At 43.3% G+C, this 16108-nt stretch overlaps 1 protein-coding gene across 2 annotated transcripts; it reads left to right on the plus strand.

The window, feature by feature from the left end:
• Nucleotides 1–631: 631 nt before the first annotated feature.
• On the plus strand, nucleotides 632–7199 carry LOC124554158 (speckle-type POZ protein-like). Of its 2 annotated transcripts, XM_047128228.1 has the most exons (3): nucleotides 632–2026; nucleotides 3051–3179; nucleotides 6679–7199. In XM_047128228.1, the coding sequence occupies exons 1-3, from the start codon at nucleotides 1461–1463 to the stop codon at nucleotides 7073–7075; spliced, it is 1092 nt and encodes a 363-aa protein (XP_046984184.1). In that variant the 5' UTR covers nucleotides 632–1460; the 3' UTR covers nucleotides 7076–7199. The 2 variants fall into 2 exon arrangements, with proteins under 2 accessions (XP_046984184.1, XP_046984185.1); XM_047128229.1 differs by lacking the exon at nucleotides 3051–3179.
• Nucleotides 7200–16108: the final 8909 nt, after the last annotated feature.

Here is a 16108-nt window from a genome sequence, read left to right on the forward strand (position 1 = left end):
ATCGATGACAACTCCAGAGCTTCAAAGAATGTTTTAATTAAGATTCCTTTCTCTAAACATGCAAATGCTATAAACACAGTTTCATAGTTCTTCAGTCTGTCTACTTAGGTAAGTGGTAGGATCAGTATTGCTTTGCGTGTTCAGACATTTCACAGGAATCTAACATTGTGCTTATGTTAGTTTGTACAACCCCTCCCCCTCTGTCTCTACATATTCCTTCCACTTTCTAGCTTCTTTTATTTGCTTAGTTCTGGCTTGCCAAATGAGTTCTTGACAGTTGCTTGTCCATTGAGCAAAGTTTCCTTTCTTCTTTCTCATTTTCATTCTCCTATGTTTTCCAATTGTAAAATCACGTTGCGATTTTAGACTTTCTGTCAACGTCATGTTTAGATATTTCTATTTCACATGGCCTACTTTATTTGCTGCATTTTTATATTTTTCCCTCTTGTCAAATTTAATATATTACGTTTCATCTAACGATTTCTACTGTACCTGTTTCCCATTCACATACTCTGCTGCATTCACCACTTCTTCCCTCAAAGATATCCATTCTTATTCTAGCGGATTCCTTTCTCTGTTTCAGTCAGTCGTTGATTTACGGTAACTTTATCGAAAAACTGTGGGTCTTGACTTATTCAAGCTCCATCTCCTTAATTTGCTACCATTTACTGTCTCTTTAACTGTAAACTGCAGCTCGTAACCAATAAATTATTGTAGGTTTGCGTTGGCACTGGGAAATGTCTTATAACTTAAAATCTGGCTTCGAAAACTCTGTGCCAAATACATATTATTCTTTCGTGATCCTTAAGGAAGGTGCTGGTGATGATTGCATTATGCTCTGTGGGAAATTCTATCAGGCTTCCACTGTCATCCCTTCCCCCTAGCCTTTGTGTTCTTACTGTTTTCGTGTACCTGCTACCGTATCACAGTTTAAATTTTTGTCTCACTTAACTATCTGAATAATCTCTTTTATCGTACATTGTTCCAATGAGTTAGGAGATAGTGACCAATCACGAACGGTAGTCACGAAATCTGTTTATGGTGAAATGAGAAAACATGAATAATGAAATATTTGAAAGATTACATTGTACAGAAAACGAAAAATTTGTATGTCCTCACCCAACATCGTCTTTCCTTCACGTAAGTGCAAGATATACAGTAGTTAATCAAATGCACCGGGCGTTTCAGTGGGTCCCGCCCCGTACCTCAGTGGCGGTCCGTCATTGGCTACCGCTAGCGTCTGCCGCTTCCAGATGGGAACGCCAGTTCTGCGAGCTGCCGCGTCAAAGCGGAAAACGCTTGCCGCTGCCGCTGCCGTTGCCGCACGCCGCACTGCCGCGCTGTAGGGAGAACTGGCCTTTACTGTCACTGCATAAGCCTCGTAGCCTCGTACAAACACTGGGGGTGTTCCAGAAGGGCAGAGGGCTGCTCATTGGCGCTGTGTTTCAGATTCATCCACAATGGCAGCAGTTAAAGAGGTTCAACAGACCATTTGCGTGGGCCTCGGCGCCCTTCTGGACGCGGGCGAAGCCGCTGTGGTGACGCTGGTGGCGGGGGAGACGCGGCTGGCGGCGCACCGGGCCGTCCTGGCTGCCCGGAGCCCCGTGTTCCAGGCCATGTTCCAGCACGACACGCTGGAGGCCAGCAGCGGTCAGGTCAGCATCGCAGACGTGGAGGGCCCGGTGCTGAGGGAACTGCTGGGCTACCTGTACACCCTGCAGGCCCCCCAGCTGCCCGGCATGGCCCCCCAGCTCCTCGCCGCTGCTGACAAATACGGAGTGTCGGCCTTGAAGTCTATCTGCGAGCAACAGGTGGCCGCTCAGCTGACAGTTGAGAACGCGGCAGCCGCGGCTGTGCTGGCAGTGAGACACTCCTGCCCAGACCTTACTGCGGCTGCCGTCGCCTTCATAAAGGCCCGCAACATCCAGGTGATGGCCACAGAGGGATGGGCTGACGCGATGCGGAACTGTGTGGAAGACGTGATCGTAGTGACCAAGCTGCTCGCTGATGCACCACCGGGACCCAGGTTAGCACGAGACGAGTTACTCGTCTGAGTTTCCCGGTTCTACGTGGTGCGTATTTTCAAGGCTACAGTATTTGCTGCTGACTGCCCGTGGGTAAATCTCTGCTGTAAAACACACTGTCACTGATTAAAATCAGCTGATAGGTGGCGATGCTATCACTGACTTTTCATAAAAGGTTCATCCAATTCTCATATTGAACTGTGTTTATTAGCTGATACATTAGATAAAAAATCGGGTAAGAACCAAGTATTACGTAACATCGAAAACCGTTTTGACCTTTAAATGTTCCATCCTTATTCAGTCATTACTTGTATTTTATTGTTACTTTAGTTTTGGCCTCAAGCTTCTGCACAAATGATATGAAGACACGCTGGGAAAAATGGGCTATGTAAAAACTTGGAGATACACTGTGTGATCTAAAGTATCCGGACACCCGCAAAAACATACCTCTTTTATATTAGGTACATTGTGCTGCCACCTACTGCCAGGTACTCCATACCAGCGACCTCAGTAGTCGTTAGACATCGTGAGAGAGCGGAACTACCATCCATGCTAAGTTTGAAATCTGCTCTCCTCCAGGTATTTTTTTTTTTTCTGTGGCTCTTATAGTCCCGTTCCTGGCTCATCAACTACATACGGTTTGAATAGCCTCTGACGAGCATGGTACTACATTTAAAGGTGTGAGAAAGTCTGATGAATGACCTCGTAATTTCTGTGCGATTATTTATTAGTGATGTAGTAAAGCTGTCAGTCCACCAATTTGGCTGGCTCTTTAATTACACTTAGCTTGTGCATCATTTTGAACAGTTTGTTGGCAAGTTATGCGTAAGCAGAATGCAGGAGAAAGAGTTTACAAACAAACTGGTTCACTGTTAAGTCATTCGTGTTCACTGACAACCTGCTATTGTTTTCAGTATGTATCCAGTTTTCGTTTTGAGGCACTCCCTCAGCTGTGCCGTCTGTAGTAACCAACCTGAAGGTCCCCGTGCGAGTACGTTCACCCACACATTGCCCCTCTCTGCACAGTGCGCCGGCCACCCCCGGCACCCGCCGCCAGCCCCACAGGGACCACGGCCGGACTCCTGCCGCAGCTGCTCCACCCACAGCTGCCCGCCACACCCCTCCACCTGATGAGGCCGCAGTCTCTCGCTTGCGGTGAGTTACGTCACTACACATCAACAACTTTCACACTCGTAATACCATCTATCAGGACGTTTACCAACTGTTGTATTGAAAATATCGTTTGAATTTCTTGATAAAACGGAGAGAACAGTTGTCAGGAAAAATTATTTCGTCTCTACAATTTCTTATTCCGATATGGGGATTCAGTCAGTGTCGATAAGGCATATCCACATCCTTCTTTCGATTAAGTTCACATCAGAACCACTCACTTGCAGTTACACTACCGGCCATTAAAATTGCCACACTACGAAGATGATGTCCTACAGGTGCGAAATTTAACCGACAGGAAGAAGATGCTGTGATATGCAAATGATTAGCTTTTCAGAGCATTCATACAAGGTTGGCGCCGGTGACGACACCTACAATGTGCTGACATGAGGAAACTTTCCAACCGATATCTCATACACGAACAGCAGTTGACCGACGTTGCCTGGTGAAACGTTCTTGTCATGCCTCGTGTAAGGAGGAGAAATGCGTACCATCACGTTTCCGACTTTGATAAAGGTCGGATTGTAGCCCATCGCGATTGCGATTTATCGTATCGCGACATTGCTGCTCGCGTTGGTCGAGATCCGATGACTGTTAGCAGAATATGGAATCGGTGGGTTCAGGAGGGTAATACGGAACGCCGTGCTGGATCCCAATGGCCTCGCATCACTATCAGTCGAGATGACAGGCATCTTATCCACATGGCTGTAACGGATCGTGCAGCCACGTCTCGATCCCTGAGTCAAAAAATGGGGAAGTTTACAAGACAACAACCATCTGCACAAACAGGTCGACGACGTTTTCAGCAGCATGGACTATCAGCTCGGAGACCGTGTTTGCGGTTACCCTTGACACTGCGATGGTGTACTCGATGACGAACCTGGGCGCACGAATGGCAAAACGTCATTTTTTGGATGAATCCAGGTTCCGTTTACAGCATCATGATGGTCGCTTCTGTGTTTGGGGACATCACAGTGAATGTACATTGGACGTGAGTATTCATCATCACCGTTCTGGCGTATCACCTGGCATGATGGTATGGGGTACCATTGATTACACGTCTTGGTCACCTCTTGTTCGCATTGACGGCACTTTGAACAGTGGACATCCGAAATTTAAAAAACCGACCTGTTACCAACTGTTCGTCTACAATTGTGAGCCATCTATCACAAAGAGAAAAAAGTGATCCAACTAAAACATTCATATTTCTTTACGTACTGCACGAATATGTAGTAAAAAATGAGGGTTCCTATTCAAGAAAACGCAGTTGATATCCGTTTGACCTATGGCAGCGCCATCTAGCGGGCGAACCATAACGCCATCTGGTTTTCCCCTTCAAGCTACACGAGTTCTGTTCTTTGTAGTTTTTTCGTTTGATGCTTATTTCTTGAGATATTTGGCCCGGTAACGATCAATGAACCACCCTGTATATCAGTGCAGTGTTTTGGACTGAATCGTGGTTGTTGATGAAGTTCTTACGTGTGCAGTTTTTAAGAAAAACTAGAGAAAACGATAAGAGAAAGTGAATTTTAATACTTTGAAACATTCAGTTACAGGAATTGAGAATGTCTCGATATTCATCCATGTGTTTATTTGTCGCCTAATCCATAAGTCGCCATTATGTACACTGCCATGAATGGGAGAACTGCTGGTCACCAAACTGGTTTGTACGCCTTCTCCTGCCATAATTCCTCAGTGTGAAGGGTGAAGCTGTCCTTAGTCCACACTTCTTGCACACCCCCAAAGTTTGGCGTCACTGGCAGTCATAGTTAACACACATATGCGTACAAGAATGGCCTCCTCCTGTAGATGACGTATGTGGCTGTTCAGCTACAGATTTAAAGCACAGAGTTCCCCTCCTCTCAATAGCAGGTTACACAGAGCCACAGAAGCACCTATGCGAATGTCCCAGCATGCTGAATGTAGGCTTCACATAACTCAATCATTGAGACCGTGTGTAGCACTAGAGGAGGGGGTTCTTGCATTCGAATCAATTGTGGAATTTGCTCAACAGTATGGGTAATGATGTATTAACGCATACGGTGCTGTAGGTATCCAATAAACAATTAGATCTGATGCCAAGTCTCATAACTTCCAGTCTTAATATTTACCATTTAAATGATTAAGAAAACAATCTGACAATGCTGAAGACTTCTCCCCTGCTGGTATCTATATGAAATATAATTTCTCAGTCTATTACTGTCATTCAGATTGTGAATATGCATAGATTATGAACGTTATATATAGAGTAAAATTTTATTCTGAATAGTACAACAATTTTAACTGCAGAAACATGGAGATATATATTGCATTGTTTTTTTAAATATTGCAGTGCTAGAAGAGTTTCATCTAATTCTGTTATTTTGACTATGAGCTCAGACTGTCTCTCATGTAGGATTAATCATTAAGTGGTGTCTCGGTCATTTTGGTTTGAATTAATGAATTATATGCAATTCCAAGTATTGAGACTTTATTTTAGCAGTATAGCAGTACCCCCAAAACACCACGCCAAAGTTCATGTTTTGAAATTGCATGACAGTAGGCATGGCCTACAGAGAAGATGTTCAGACAGGACATTGACACAACTACAGAAGAGATAAAATAAGCAATGATTGTATAGGGAAGAATGAAGTGCAGTGTGGTAGAACTTACCTTCACAGTTCATTCACTGTAGCCCTCGATGTGCAACTTCCTGCAAACTGCTACTTCACAGTCAGTGTGTCTGTTTTATTAATGCATCATACATAGCAAGAGCTTGTCGTTTTAAGGTGGAAACCATTACATGCTGATGAGACAACCAGATGGTAACTAAAGTGCTGGTTGAAGATAATGCAAAGTATAAATGGCAGCATGTAGACTACATGTGTTTTGGTGTCACTAATCCAAAGTTTGCAACTGATTACCATTACAACAGCAATGGTGGCAAAAACAAACATCGATGTCTGTATGTGAGTCACTTGGGTTGCTCCATACCTGGCCAACTCTTAAGTCATGGATTTGGCTTACACTTGTATGACCACTTGTATGACTTGGTTGATTTAAAACAAAGTATTACCACTGTTAGTACTTCATGTGAAACGCAGGTCTTTGTGAACCAATGCACACTCCGTAGGCAGATGATGGCGGTCTAGCTCCATCAGCATCACTCTTAGGAAAGCACTAAGAGGATCAGAAACAATTCCAGTTTGTTGGCTGCTCGTATAATCATTAAAAATTAACGTTGAATGATCTGTGACGAAATGTGACAGCAATGTTGGTTATGAGATGAAATTTAAGTTTTTTTCGATGGAATGTTGGATGAAGACTTTGATGAGAGGAGTCTGCTATACTGACTTTCAGAGTGTTCTATGAAATAGAAGGAAAAAACCTAGATTTCTAATTTTTTCACTATATTCAAAACTACACAGTGTCACTTCTAATACAGTTTTCTCCATTTCGTATGTGTGATTACAGTAAAGTGGAAGAATCTCGATGTTTTGTGCAGGACACTTTCTCGAAAGGAGAGAGGTAGCAGGCTGATCCAGGCAGCTAAGCAGGGAGCAGTGGGGGAGATGCAGGCACTGCTCGCAGCAGGGGCAGACGTGGGGGCTAGGGGCTCGGAGGGGACGACTGCTCTGCACTGGGCAGCAGTGGAGGGACGCGTCGAGGCGGTGAGATGTCTGCTGGAGGGTGGAGCAGAAGTGGACGCCAGGAGCAACTCGCAGAACACGCCTCTGCACACAGCCACAAGGTATGGCCACGCAGCTGTGGTTAGGCTGTTGGTGGCGGCCTCCGCAGACCTTAACGCCAGGAATGAGGATGGGCAGACGCCGCTACACAGGGCCGCTGCCTATGGGCACCCAGAGGTTGTGGCTGTGCTGCTGGAGGCAGGAGCTGACTAAGGAGCGAGGGATGACAGTGGGGCCACCCCACGTCATATCGCCAGGCAGAAAAACAATCAGCAGTTGGTAGAGATGCTGACGCGAAACGTCCTGTAGTATGAACATCTGGAATAAAACAATTACAGCTTCACTAAACGACTTTTCGTTATTTTTATAATAAAGAATACAAAAAAGTAATCCTACCTACATTCATTTATACCCATCATTACATACATAATAGATGTAATTGCACCAGTTACACCACAACGAGAGTGTCACTGAACAATATAAGTAATGTTTCTCTTAAGGAAAGAGTCTGCGCTTAATTTCTCTAGATAATTTTGCAAAAAATTAATCAACTACCGAAAAACATTCCATTTAATACCAATAAACACCAGTTGTCTGTCTTGACCTTAAACATTTCCCTGCACATAAAATGTCCAGGTAACTTTTTTGAATGCAGCTGGGTGAGATGCTGAATAGCCTCTGATGATTCGGTAAGTGAACACCCAATTTTCAACGCAAAAACGCAAAATATCAATGGCTGTTAAACCTTTTTGGATCCCTGTATGTTATTCTAACCAGTCCTTTACATTATATGATTATTGAAATGTGTTTGGTACGAGCACGTACAGTGCTATGTTAATCTAGTGTAAACTGAACCAAATCCAGATTACTCCCATATGAGCTATGTCTTTAGAATGCATCTCAGACAGAATTTACCATGCTTATGGTTCAATAGTTTGTTAGTTTACAATGTGACATTGGTAACAGTAATCACTCCACATCATAGGCCTATAATCTGGAGTCGTATTATCAGTTTACATTTAATTACAGAGAATCGAAGAGCCATCTCAGATAATCCCATTCTCACACATTTGAATGCTTCAGTTCGATACTAACTTCTCTGAGGTAAAATCTATCTTCATTGCCACATTACAGGGCCCTCCAGCAAACTTACCAGCTTTTCACATTTCTCAAAGTTTTCAGTGTATGTCGTACTATGCATCGGGAACGTAACACTTTACATAATCACTCTGTAGATACAATGAATGTACAATTTGCGAAAATAAATACAATAGTAAGCAGTTCAATGGTCATCAACGGGAATGAATGTACAATTTGCTGAAATAAATACAATAGTAAGCAGTGCAATGGTCAACAAGCGGAATTAATGAACAATTTGCTAAAATAAATACAATAGTAAGCAGTTCAATGGTCAACAAGGGGACTGTCGCTAACAGGAAAGTAGTAAATACAGACTATGAAACTTCCTGGCAGATTAAAACTGTGTGCTCGACCGAGACTCGAACTCGGGACCTTTGCCTTTCGTGGGCAAGTGCTCTACCACTGAGCTACCGAAGCACGACTCAGGGCCGGTACTCACAGCCTTAATTCTGCCAGTACCTCGTCTCCTACCTTCCAAACTTCGCAGGAGAGCTTCTGTAAAGTTTGGAAGGTAGGAGACGAGGTACTGGCAGAATTAAGGCTGTGAGTACCGGCCCTGAGTCGTGCTTCGGTAGCTCAGTGGTAGAGCACTTGCCCACGAAAGGCAAAGGTCCCGAGTTCGAGTCTCGGTCGGGCACACAGTTTTAATCTGCCAGGAAGTTTCATATCAGCGCACACTCCGCTGCAGAGTGAAAATCTCATTCTGGAAACATCCCCCAGGCTGTGGCTAAGCCATGTCTCCGCAATATCCTTTCTTTCAGGAGTGCTAGTTCTGCAAGGTTCGCAGGAGAGCTTCTGTAAAGTTTGGAAGGTAGGAGATGGGGTACTGGCAGAATTAAGGCTGTGAGTACCGGCCGTGAGTCGTGCTTCGGTAGCTCAGTGGTAGAGCACTTGCCCGCGAAAGGCAAAGGTCCGGAGTTCGAGTCTCGGTCGGGCACACAGTTTTAATCTGCCAGGAAGTTTCATATCAGTGCACACTCCGCTGCAGAGTGAAAATCTCATTCTGGGAACTACAGACTATCTTATGAGCCATAATGTAACAGCAGTTTACATAATCCTACTCAAAACTTAATAAATTTAGTTGCAGAATCTTGGTATAGTCAAACAGACTGCAACACAGTATGTACCAAACATTAATTTTATTTACCGTAAAACAGTTGAAAATGTGACCAGAAGCAAATATAATGTCAGATATGAAAACTAGCAGATGAAAAAATAAAACTTACATCCTCATAACGTTGTCATATATACTTACAGTCATCAAAAGAAAACTTTCTTGAGAATCGAAGTTGCAGTTGAGACAGGAGGTATGTCGTTAACTGTGACCACCATAAGGAGACAGCACGTATTTCACAGCACTGCACTCGAGATGTGACGCACATTGGTCACAATCGTCAAGTCAGGCAGTAATAAAATTCATAATAGTACAAGAAATAAATTTCTTTACTTTGTCCCACAGATCAAATAACTAATTTTAACTGACAGTATTAATTTTTCAGGTGGAAAAGTGTTACTTTAATTAACTAAAGTGTAGGTATCAGAAGAGAGAGCAGATAAGTGCGTGGAGTACACTGAGGGCCTCTATTAGGGGAAGGACTTTTCTGATGACGTCATAGAAAAAGAAAGGGAAGAGATAGGAGAGCCACTATGAGAATCAGAATTTAAAATACTTTTGGAAGACTTAAAATGAAATAAAGCAGAATGGGTCGATTACATTCCCTTGGACTTTCCGAATTCATTAGAAGTAGTGGCAACAAAACGATTATTATAGTACAATGTATGAGATGGGCGGTATATCATCAAACGTCTGGAAAAAAATTCATTCATGTCCAGCCATCCTGATTCGGCTTTTCCATGATTTCCCTAAATCGCTCCAGGCATATGCGAGGATAGTGCCTATGAAAGAGCATGGCTGATTTCCTTCCCCATCCTTGAAACAATCCGAGCTTATGCTCCATCTCTAATGACCTCTATGTCGATCGGGCGTTAACCCTAATCTCCCTTCCCTTTCTCTTTCTGAACATTCACAACTAGGGTGAAATTCGGTGACCTTTATGGCCAAGTTAGCGTTTGGCAAACACGAAGCCAAGCTGTAGAAACTCTCATCATGTTCAGGTGGGCATTGTCTTGCTAAAATGTAAGCCCAGGATGTCTTATCATAAAGGGCAACAAAACAGGTTGTATAATATCGGCTATAGGACAAATGTATGAACGTAGAGGCGTATATCACTAGAGGTAAGATAGATACTGCCTAAAGGAAAATTAAAGAGACCTTTGGAGAAAAGAGAACCCCTTGCATGAATATCAAGACCTCAGATGGAAACACAGTTCTAAGCAAAGAAGGGAAATCAGAAAGGTGTAAGGAGTATATAGAGGTTCTATAGAAGGGCGATGTTCTTGAGGACAATATTATGGAAATGGAAGAGGATGTAGATGAAGATGAAATGGGAGATATGGTACTACACAAAGAGTTTGACAGAGCACTGAAAGACCGAAGTCGAAACAAGGCCCTGGGAGTAGACAACATTCCATTAGAACTATTGATAGCCTTGGGAGAGACAGCCCTGACAAAACTAGCCTTGGGAGAGCCAGCCCTGACAAAACTCAACCATCTGGTGGGCAAGATGTATGAGACACAGTGAAATACCCTCAGACTTCAAGAAGAATATAATAATTCCAATCTCAAAGAAAGCAGGGGCTGACAGATGTGAAAATTACCGAGCTATCAGTTTAATAAGCCACAGCTGCAAAATACTAACACGAATTCTTTACAGACAAATGCAATAACTGGTAGAAACCGACCTCGGGGGAAATCAGTTTGGCTTCCATAGAAATATTGGAACACATGAGGCAATACTGACCCTACGACTTATCTAAAAAAATAGATTAATGAAAAGCAAACCTAAGTTTCTAGCATAGAGAATGCTTTTGACAATGTTGACTGGAATACTCTCTTTCAAATTCTGAAGGTGGCAGGGGTAAAATACAGGGAGTGAAAGGCTATTTACAATTTGTACAGAAACCAGATGGCAGTTATAAGTGTCGACGGACATGAAAGAGAAGCAGTGGTTGGGAAGGGAGTAAGACAGGGTTGTAGACTATCGCCAATGTTATTCAATCTGTATATTGAGCAAGCAGTAAAGGAAACAAAAGAAAAATTCAGTGTAGGAATTAAAATCCATGGAGAAGAAATAAAAATTTTGAAGTTCACCAATGATATTCTAATTATGTCAGAGACAGCAAAGGACGTGGAAGAGCAGTTGAACGGAATGGACAGTGTCTTGAAAGGAGGATATAAGATGAACATCAACAAAAGCAAAACAAGGATAATGGAATGTAGTCGAATTAAATCGGGTGATGCTGAGGGTATTAGATTAGGAAACAAGACATTTAAAGTAGTAAATGAGTTTTGCTATTTGGGGAGCAAAATAACTGATGACAGTAGAAGTAGAGAAGACATAAAATTTAGACTGGCAATGGCAAGGAAAGCGTTTGTGAAGAAGAGAAATTTGTTAACACCGAGTATAGATATAAGTGTCAGGAAGCCTTTTCTGAAAGTATTTGTATGGAGTGCAGCCATGTATGGAAGTGGAACATGGACGATAAATAGTTTGGACAAGAAGAGAATAGAAGCTTTCGAAATGTGGTGCTACAGAAGGATGCTGAAGATTAGATGGATAGATCACACAACTAATGAGGAGCTATCGAATAGAATTGGGGAGAAGAGAAATTTGTGCCACAACTTGACTAGAAGAAGGGATCGATTGGTAGGACATATTCTGAGGCATCAAGCGATCACCAGTTTAGTATTGGAGGGCAGTGCAGAGGATGAAAATCGTAGAGGGAGACCAAGAGATGAATACACTAAACAGATTCAGAAGGATGTAGGTTGCAGTAGGTACTGGGAGATGAAGGAGCTTGCACAGGGTAGAGTAGCATGGAGAGCTGCATCAAACCAGTCTCTGGACTGAATACCACAACAACAACAACAATATCGGCAACATAAGTTTGTGCTGAAAGGGTGCCGTGGATGAGTAGAAAAGAGGTCCTGCTATGAGAAGAATCGGCACCTTCACTCCAGGTAGTCGATTCATACAGCTGGCAACAGTGAGGTTGGTATCCCATCGCCCTCTGCAGCGTCTCCAGACACGTCTTTGGACTGGAATCCCAAGGCTGCAGTAGAATTGTCTTTCGTTATGGTTCCTCTTGTACTGAGCCCCAGTGGCCAGCAAAGACGTGTCTAGAGATGCTCCAGGGAGTGGTGGAATATCAACATGACTGACGCCTCCCATATGGTCCGACAAGCGGGAGTCATCCTCGGATGCTACTTCATTTCATAGCAGAACGACTTAGGAGGACATCCAACAACTTTGTCTATCAATGACAAGTTGACATGCACAATATGCAAAGGTCTTTGTCTTGAATAAATCATACACTTTTTCTAAAATTGTTATAATAAATTTGAATTTGTTTGTCTGTACATGTACATCACATTTATCGATTTACGTCCCATTCGAATACTTCCTCCGTGCTGCGTCCTTTTTTTGTTTTTGTCTTAGAGTGTACCTTGACATTAAAAAACGATTTCGATAATAGCCACAGCAATGTTCATTAAACAAAGTACCGTCATGTGGGATACACTACTGCCCATTAAAATTGCTACACCACGAAGATGATGTTCTACAAAATGGTTCAAATGGCTCTGAGCACTATGGGACTCAACTGCTGAGGTCATTAGTCCCCTAGAACTTAGAACTAGTTATACCTAACTAACCTAAGGACATCACAAACATCCATGCCCGAGGCAGGATTCGAACCTGCGACCGTAGCGGTCACGCGGTTCCAGACTGTAGCGCCTAGAACCGCACGGCCACTTCAGCCGGCTGACGTTCTACAGACGCCAAATTTAACCAACAGGAAGAAGATGCTGTGCTATGCAAATGATTAGCTTTTCAGAGTATTCACACAAGGTTGGCGCCGGTGGCGACACCTACAATGTCCTGACATGAGGAAAGTTTCCAATTTATCACACACAAATAGCAGCTGACCGGCGTTGCCTGGTGAAACGTTGTTGTGATGCCTCGTGTAAGGAGGAGAAATGCGTACCATCACGTTTCCGAATCTGACAAAGGTCGGATTGTAGCCTATCGCGATTGCGGTTTATCGTATCGCGACATTGCTGCTCGCTTTGGCCGAGATCCAATGACTGTTAGCAGAATATGGAATCGGTGGGTTCAGGAGGGTAATACGGAATGCCGTGCTGGATCCCAATGGCCTCGTATCACTAGCACTTGAGATGACAGCCATCTTATCCGCATGGCTGTAACGGATCGTGCAGCCACGTCTCGATCCCTGAGTCAAAAAATGGGGAAGTTTACAAGACAACAACCATCTGCACGAACAGTTCGACGACGTTTTCAGCAGCATGGACTATCAGCTCGGAGACTGTGTTTGCGGTTACCCTTGACACTGCGATGGTGTACTCGATGACGAACCTGGGCGCACGAATGGCAAAACATCATTTTTTCGAATGAATCCAGGTTCTGTTTACAGCATCATGATGGTCGCTTCTGTGTTTGGCGACATCGCGGTGAACGCACATTGGAAGTGTGTATTTCTCATCGCAATACTGGCGTATCACCTGGCGTGATGGTATGGGTTGAGATTGGTTACACGTCTCGGTCACCTCTTGTTCGCATTGACGGCATTTTGAACAGTGGACGTTACATTTGAGATGTGTTATGACCGTGGCTCTACCCTTCATTCGATCGCTCCGAAACCCTACATTTCAGCAGGATAATGTACGACCGCAGGTTTCAGGTCCTGTACAGGCCTTTCTGGATATAGAAAATGTTCGACTGCTGCCCTGGCCAGCACATTCTCCAGATCTATCACTAATTGAAAACGTCTGGTCAATGGTGGCTGAGCAACTGCCTCATCACAATACGCCAGTCACTACTCTTGATGAATTGTGGTATTCGTGTTAAAGTTGCATCGGCAGCTGTACCTGTACATGCCATTCAAGCTCTGTTTGACTCAATGGCCAGGCATATCAAGGCCGTTACTATGGCCAGAGGTGGTTGTTCTGGGTACTGATTTCTCAGGATTTATGGACCCAAATTACGTGAAAATGGAATCACATGTCAGTTCTAGTATAATATATTTGTCCAATGAATACCCGTTTATCATCTGCATTTCTTCTTGGTGTAGCAATTTTAATGGCCAGTAGTGTATTTGCGTCTGCACTGAGGTTTTCTTAGAGGGGAGGAAGCGGCATCTTACATTGGATGGCGAGGCATCAACAGAATTATCTTCAGGCGTTTCCCATAGAACTATTTAGTTATTGTTGTTCTTTGTATTTATGTTAATGCCTTGGCAGGTAATATCAATAAAGTCAGGGCTTTCGTTGGTAATAGAGTTGTCTGTGATGAAGTGATACCTGACAAAAAAAAACTGCATAAATATTGAGATGAGAATAACAAGTTAAAGTGGGGCAGAGTTTGATAATTTGCTATAAGTGTTCATAAATGTAATACTGTGCTGTCCGCAAAGTGCTGAAGCATAACACCCTATAATTTCTACATCAGTGAGTGACAACTGGAATCAGTCGACTCATGCAGATACCTAGGTAAAATAGTTTGTGGTGATATGGAATGGAATGATAACATCTTTTCGATTGTAAATAAAATAGGAAATACACTTGCGGTAGCTGGTAGGCAACTGGGAAAAACAGTAACAAAACACCTAATTTGTTTATGTTTTAGTATTGCTCTAGTGTGTGAAACCCACATTGAACAGAATTAAATGGCGATGGTGAACGTGTAGAGAGAAGGGGCAGCAGGGAAGTTTGCAAATTTGTTTCGTCCACAAGAGAGCGTCACAGAAATACTGAATGACCTGAACTGGCGGATGCTTGAAAATAGACCCAACAGTCCTGTGAAAGAACACTCAACAACTTCGAAAACTAGCATTAATTCAGGAGCAGAAGAATGTACCACAACCCCCATGCAAGGGACAGCAAAGACATTGTCAGACTAATTGTAGGTGCTTAGAAGGTAATTATGGAATCATTCTTCTCTAGCGAACAGAAAGGAAGACAGCTCGCTCTGTGGTACAACAGAAAGCATCAGCTAACATGTACTTCAATGGCTTGCAGAGTATGGATGTTGACACATAGATTTTCAGAAGCCGACCTGAGCACTGTACAGCAAATCCCACAGCGTAGGTCTGCTTCATATCAGTTCTGTTTGAATTGCCTCCATATGTGCCATAATGTCCCTCTGTTGTTTTAAAGATACCTGTGCAAGTAAACGAAACAGACAAGAAAAGCGTTGCACATTTCAGCTTCAGTAGCTGTTTTCTATATTTAGCCAACAGAGTTTTTCGGATAGCTTACCTTTTATTCAAAACAGCCATATTTAAGTTCCCTGACGAGCCAGATACTGTCTCCTCTACAGAGCACTCACCTGCTACAGTCATTGTAATGTGCCTTAAAACTCGTTTACCATATGGCATCATGCCTGCATACTGAGGATTGTAAACTTTGGGTAACGCATTATAGTATGTTGCAGCAGTCTGTGGTATGCAAATTTCAGAACAGATGACCGCACTTTCTAATAATCCTTCCAACAAATCTAAGTATCCCATGCTGTGTTGGTGGTGAAGAACTAGATAATGGATATCCTTACACCAGCTTGAATAGCCACAATGTCGTCATGTGCTTACGATCAAGGTACACATACTCTGGAAGATTTGTGTGGAAAGCTGTGTTATACGGGGCATGAACTTCGACAATGACAAAGAAAGTACAAGAAAGGATCTATGCAGCCGAAATTATATACCGGACAGTGTGCTGCAGAACCACAATAATGTACAGGGCGAGAAATGAAAGTAATGGTGGAAATACACATCACTGGCAGAGAGAGTTGAAAGGAGACACATGAAGTGGTATGGATACGTCAGACGAGTGGACGCTATCATGGGGCTCGGCTGGCTGGCTTATGCCTGCTCTACTTGTGTACATTTACCTCTGTACTCTCTCCACAAATCCACTTCCTGATGTAGGACGACGACAGTATAACTTGGTCAAGAAAAACTGTAGGAAAC

This window comes from Schistocerca americana, chromosome 11 (genome assembly GCF_021461395.2).
Source record: "Schistocerca americana isolate TAMUIC-IGC-003095 chromosome 11, iqSchAmer2.1, whole genome shotgun sequence".
Taxonomy (NCBI): Eukaryota; Metazoa; Arthropoda; class Insecta; order Orthoptera; family Acrididae; genus Schistocerca; species Schistocerca americana.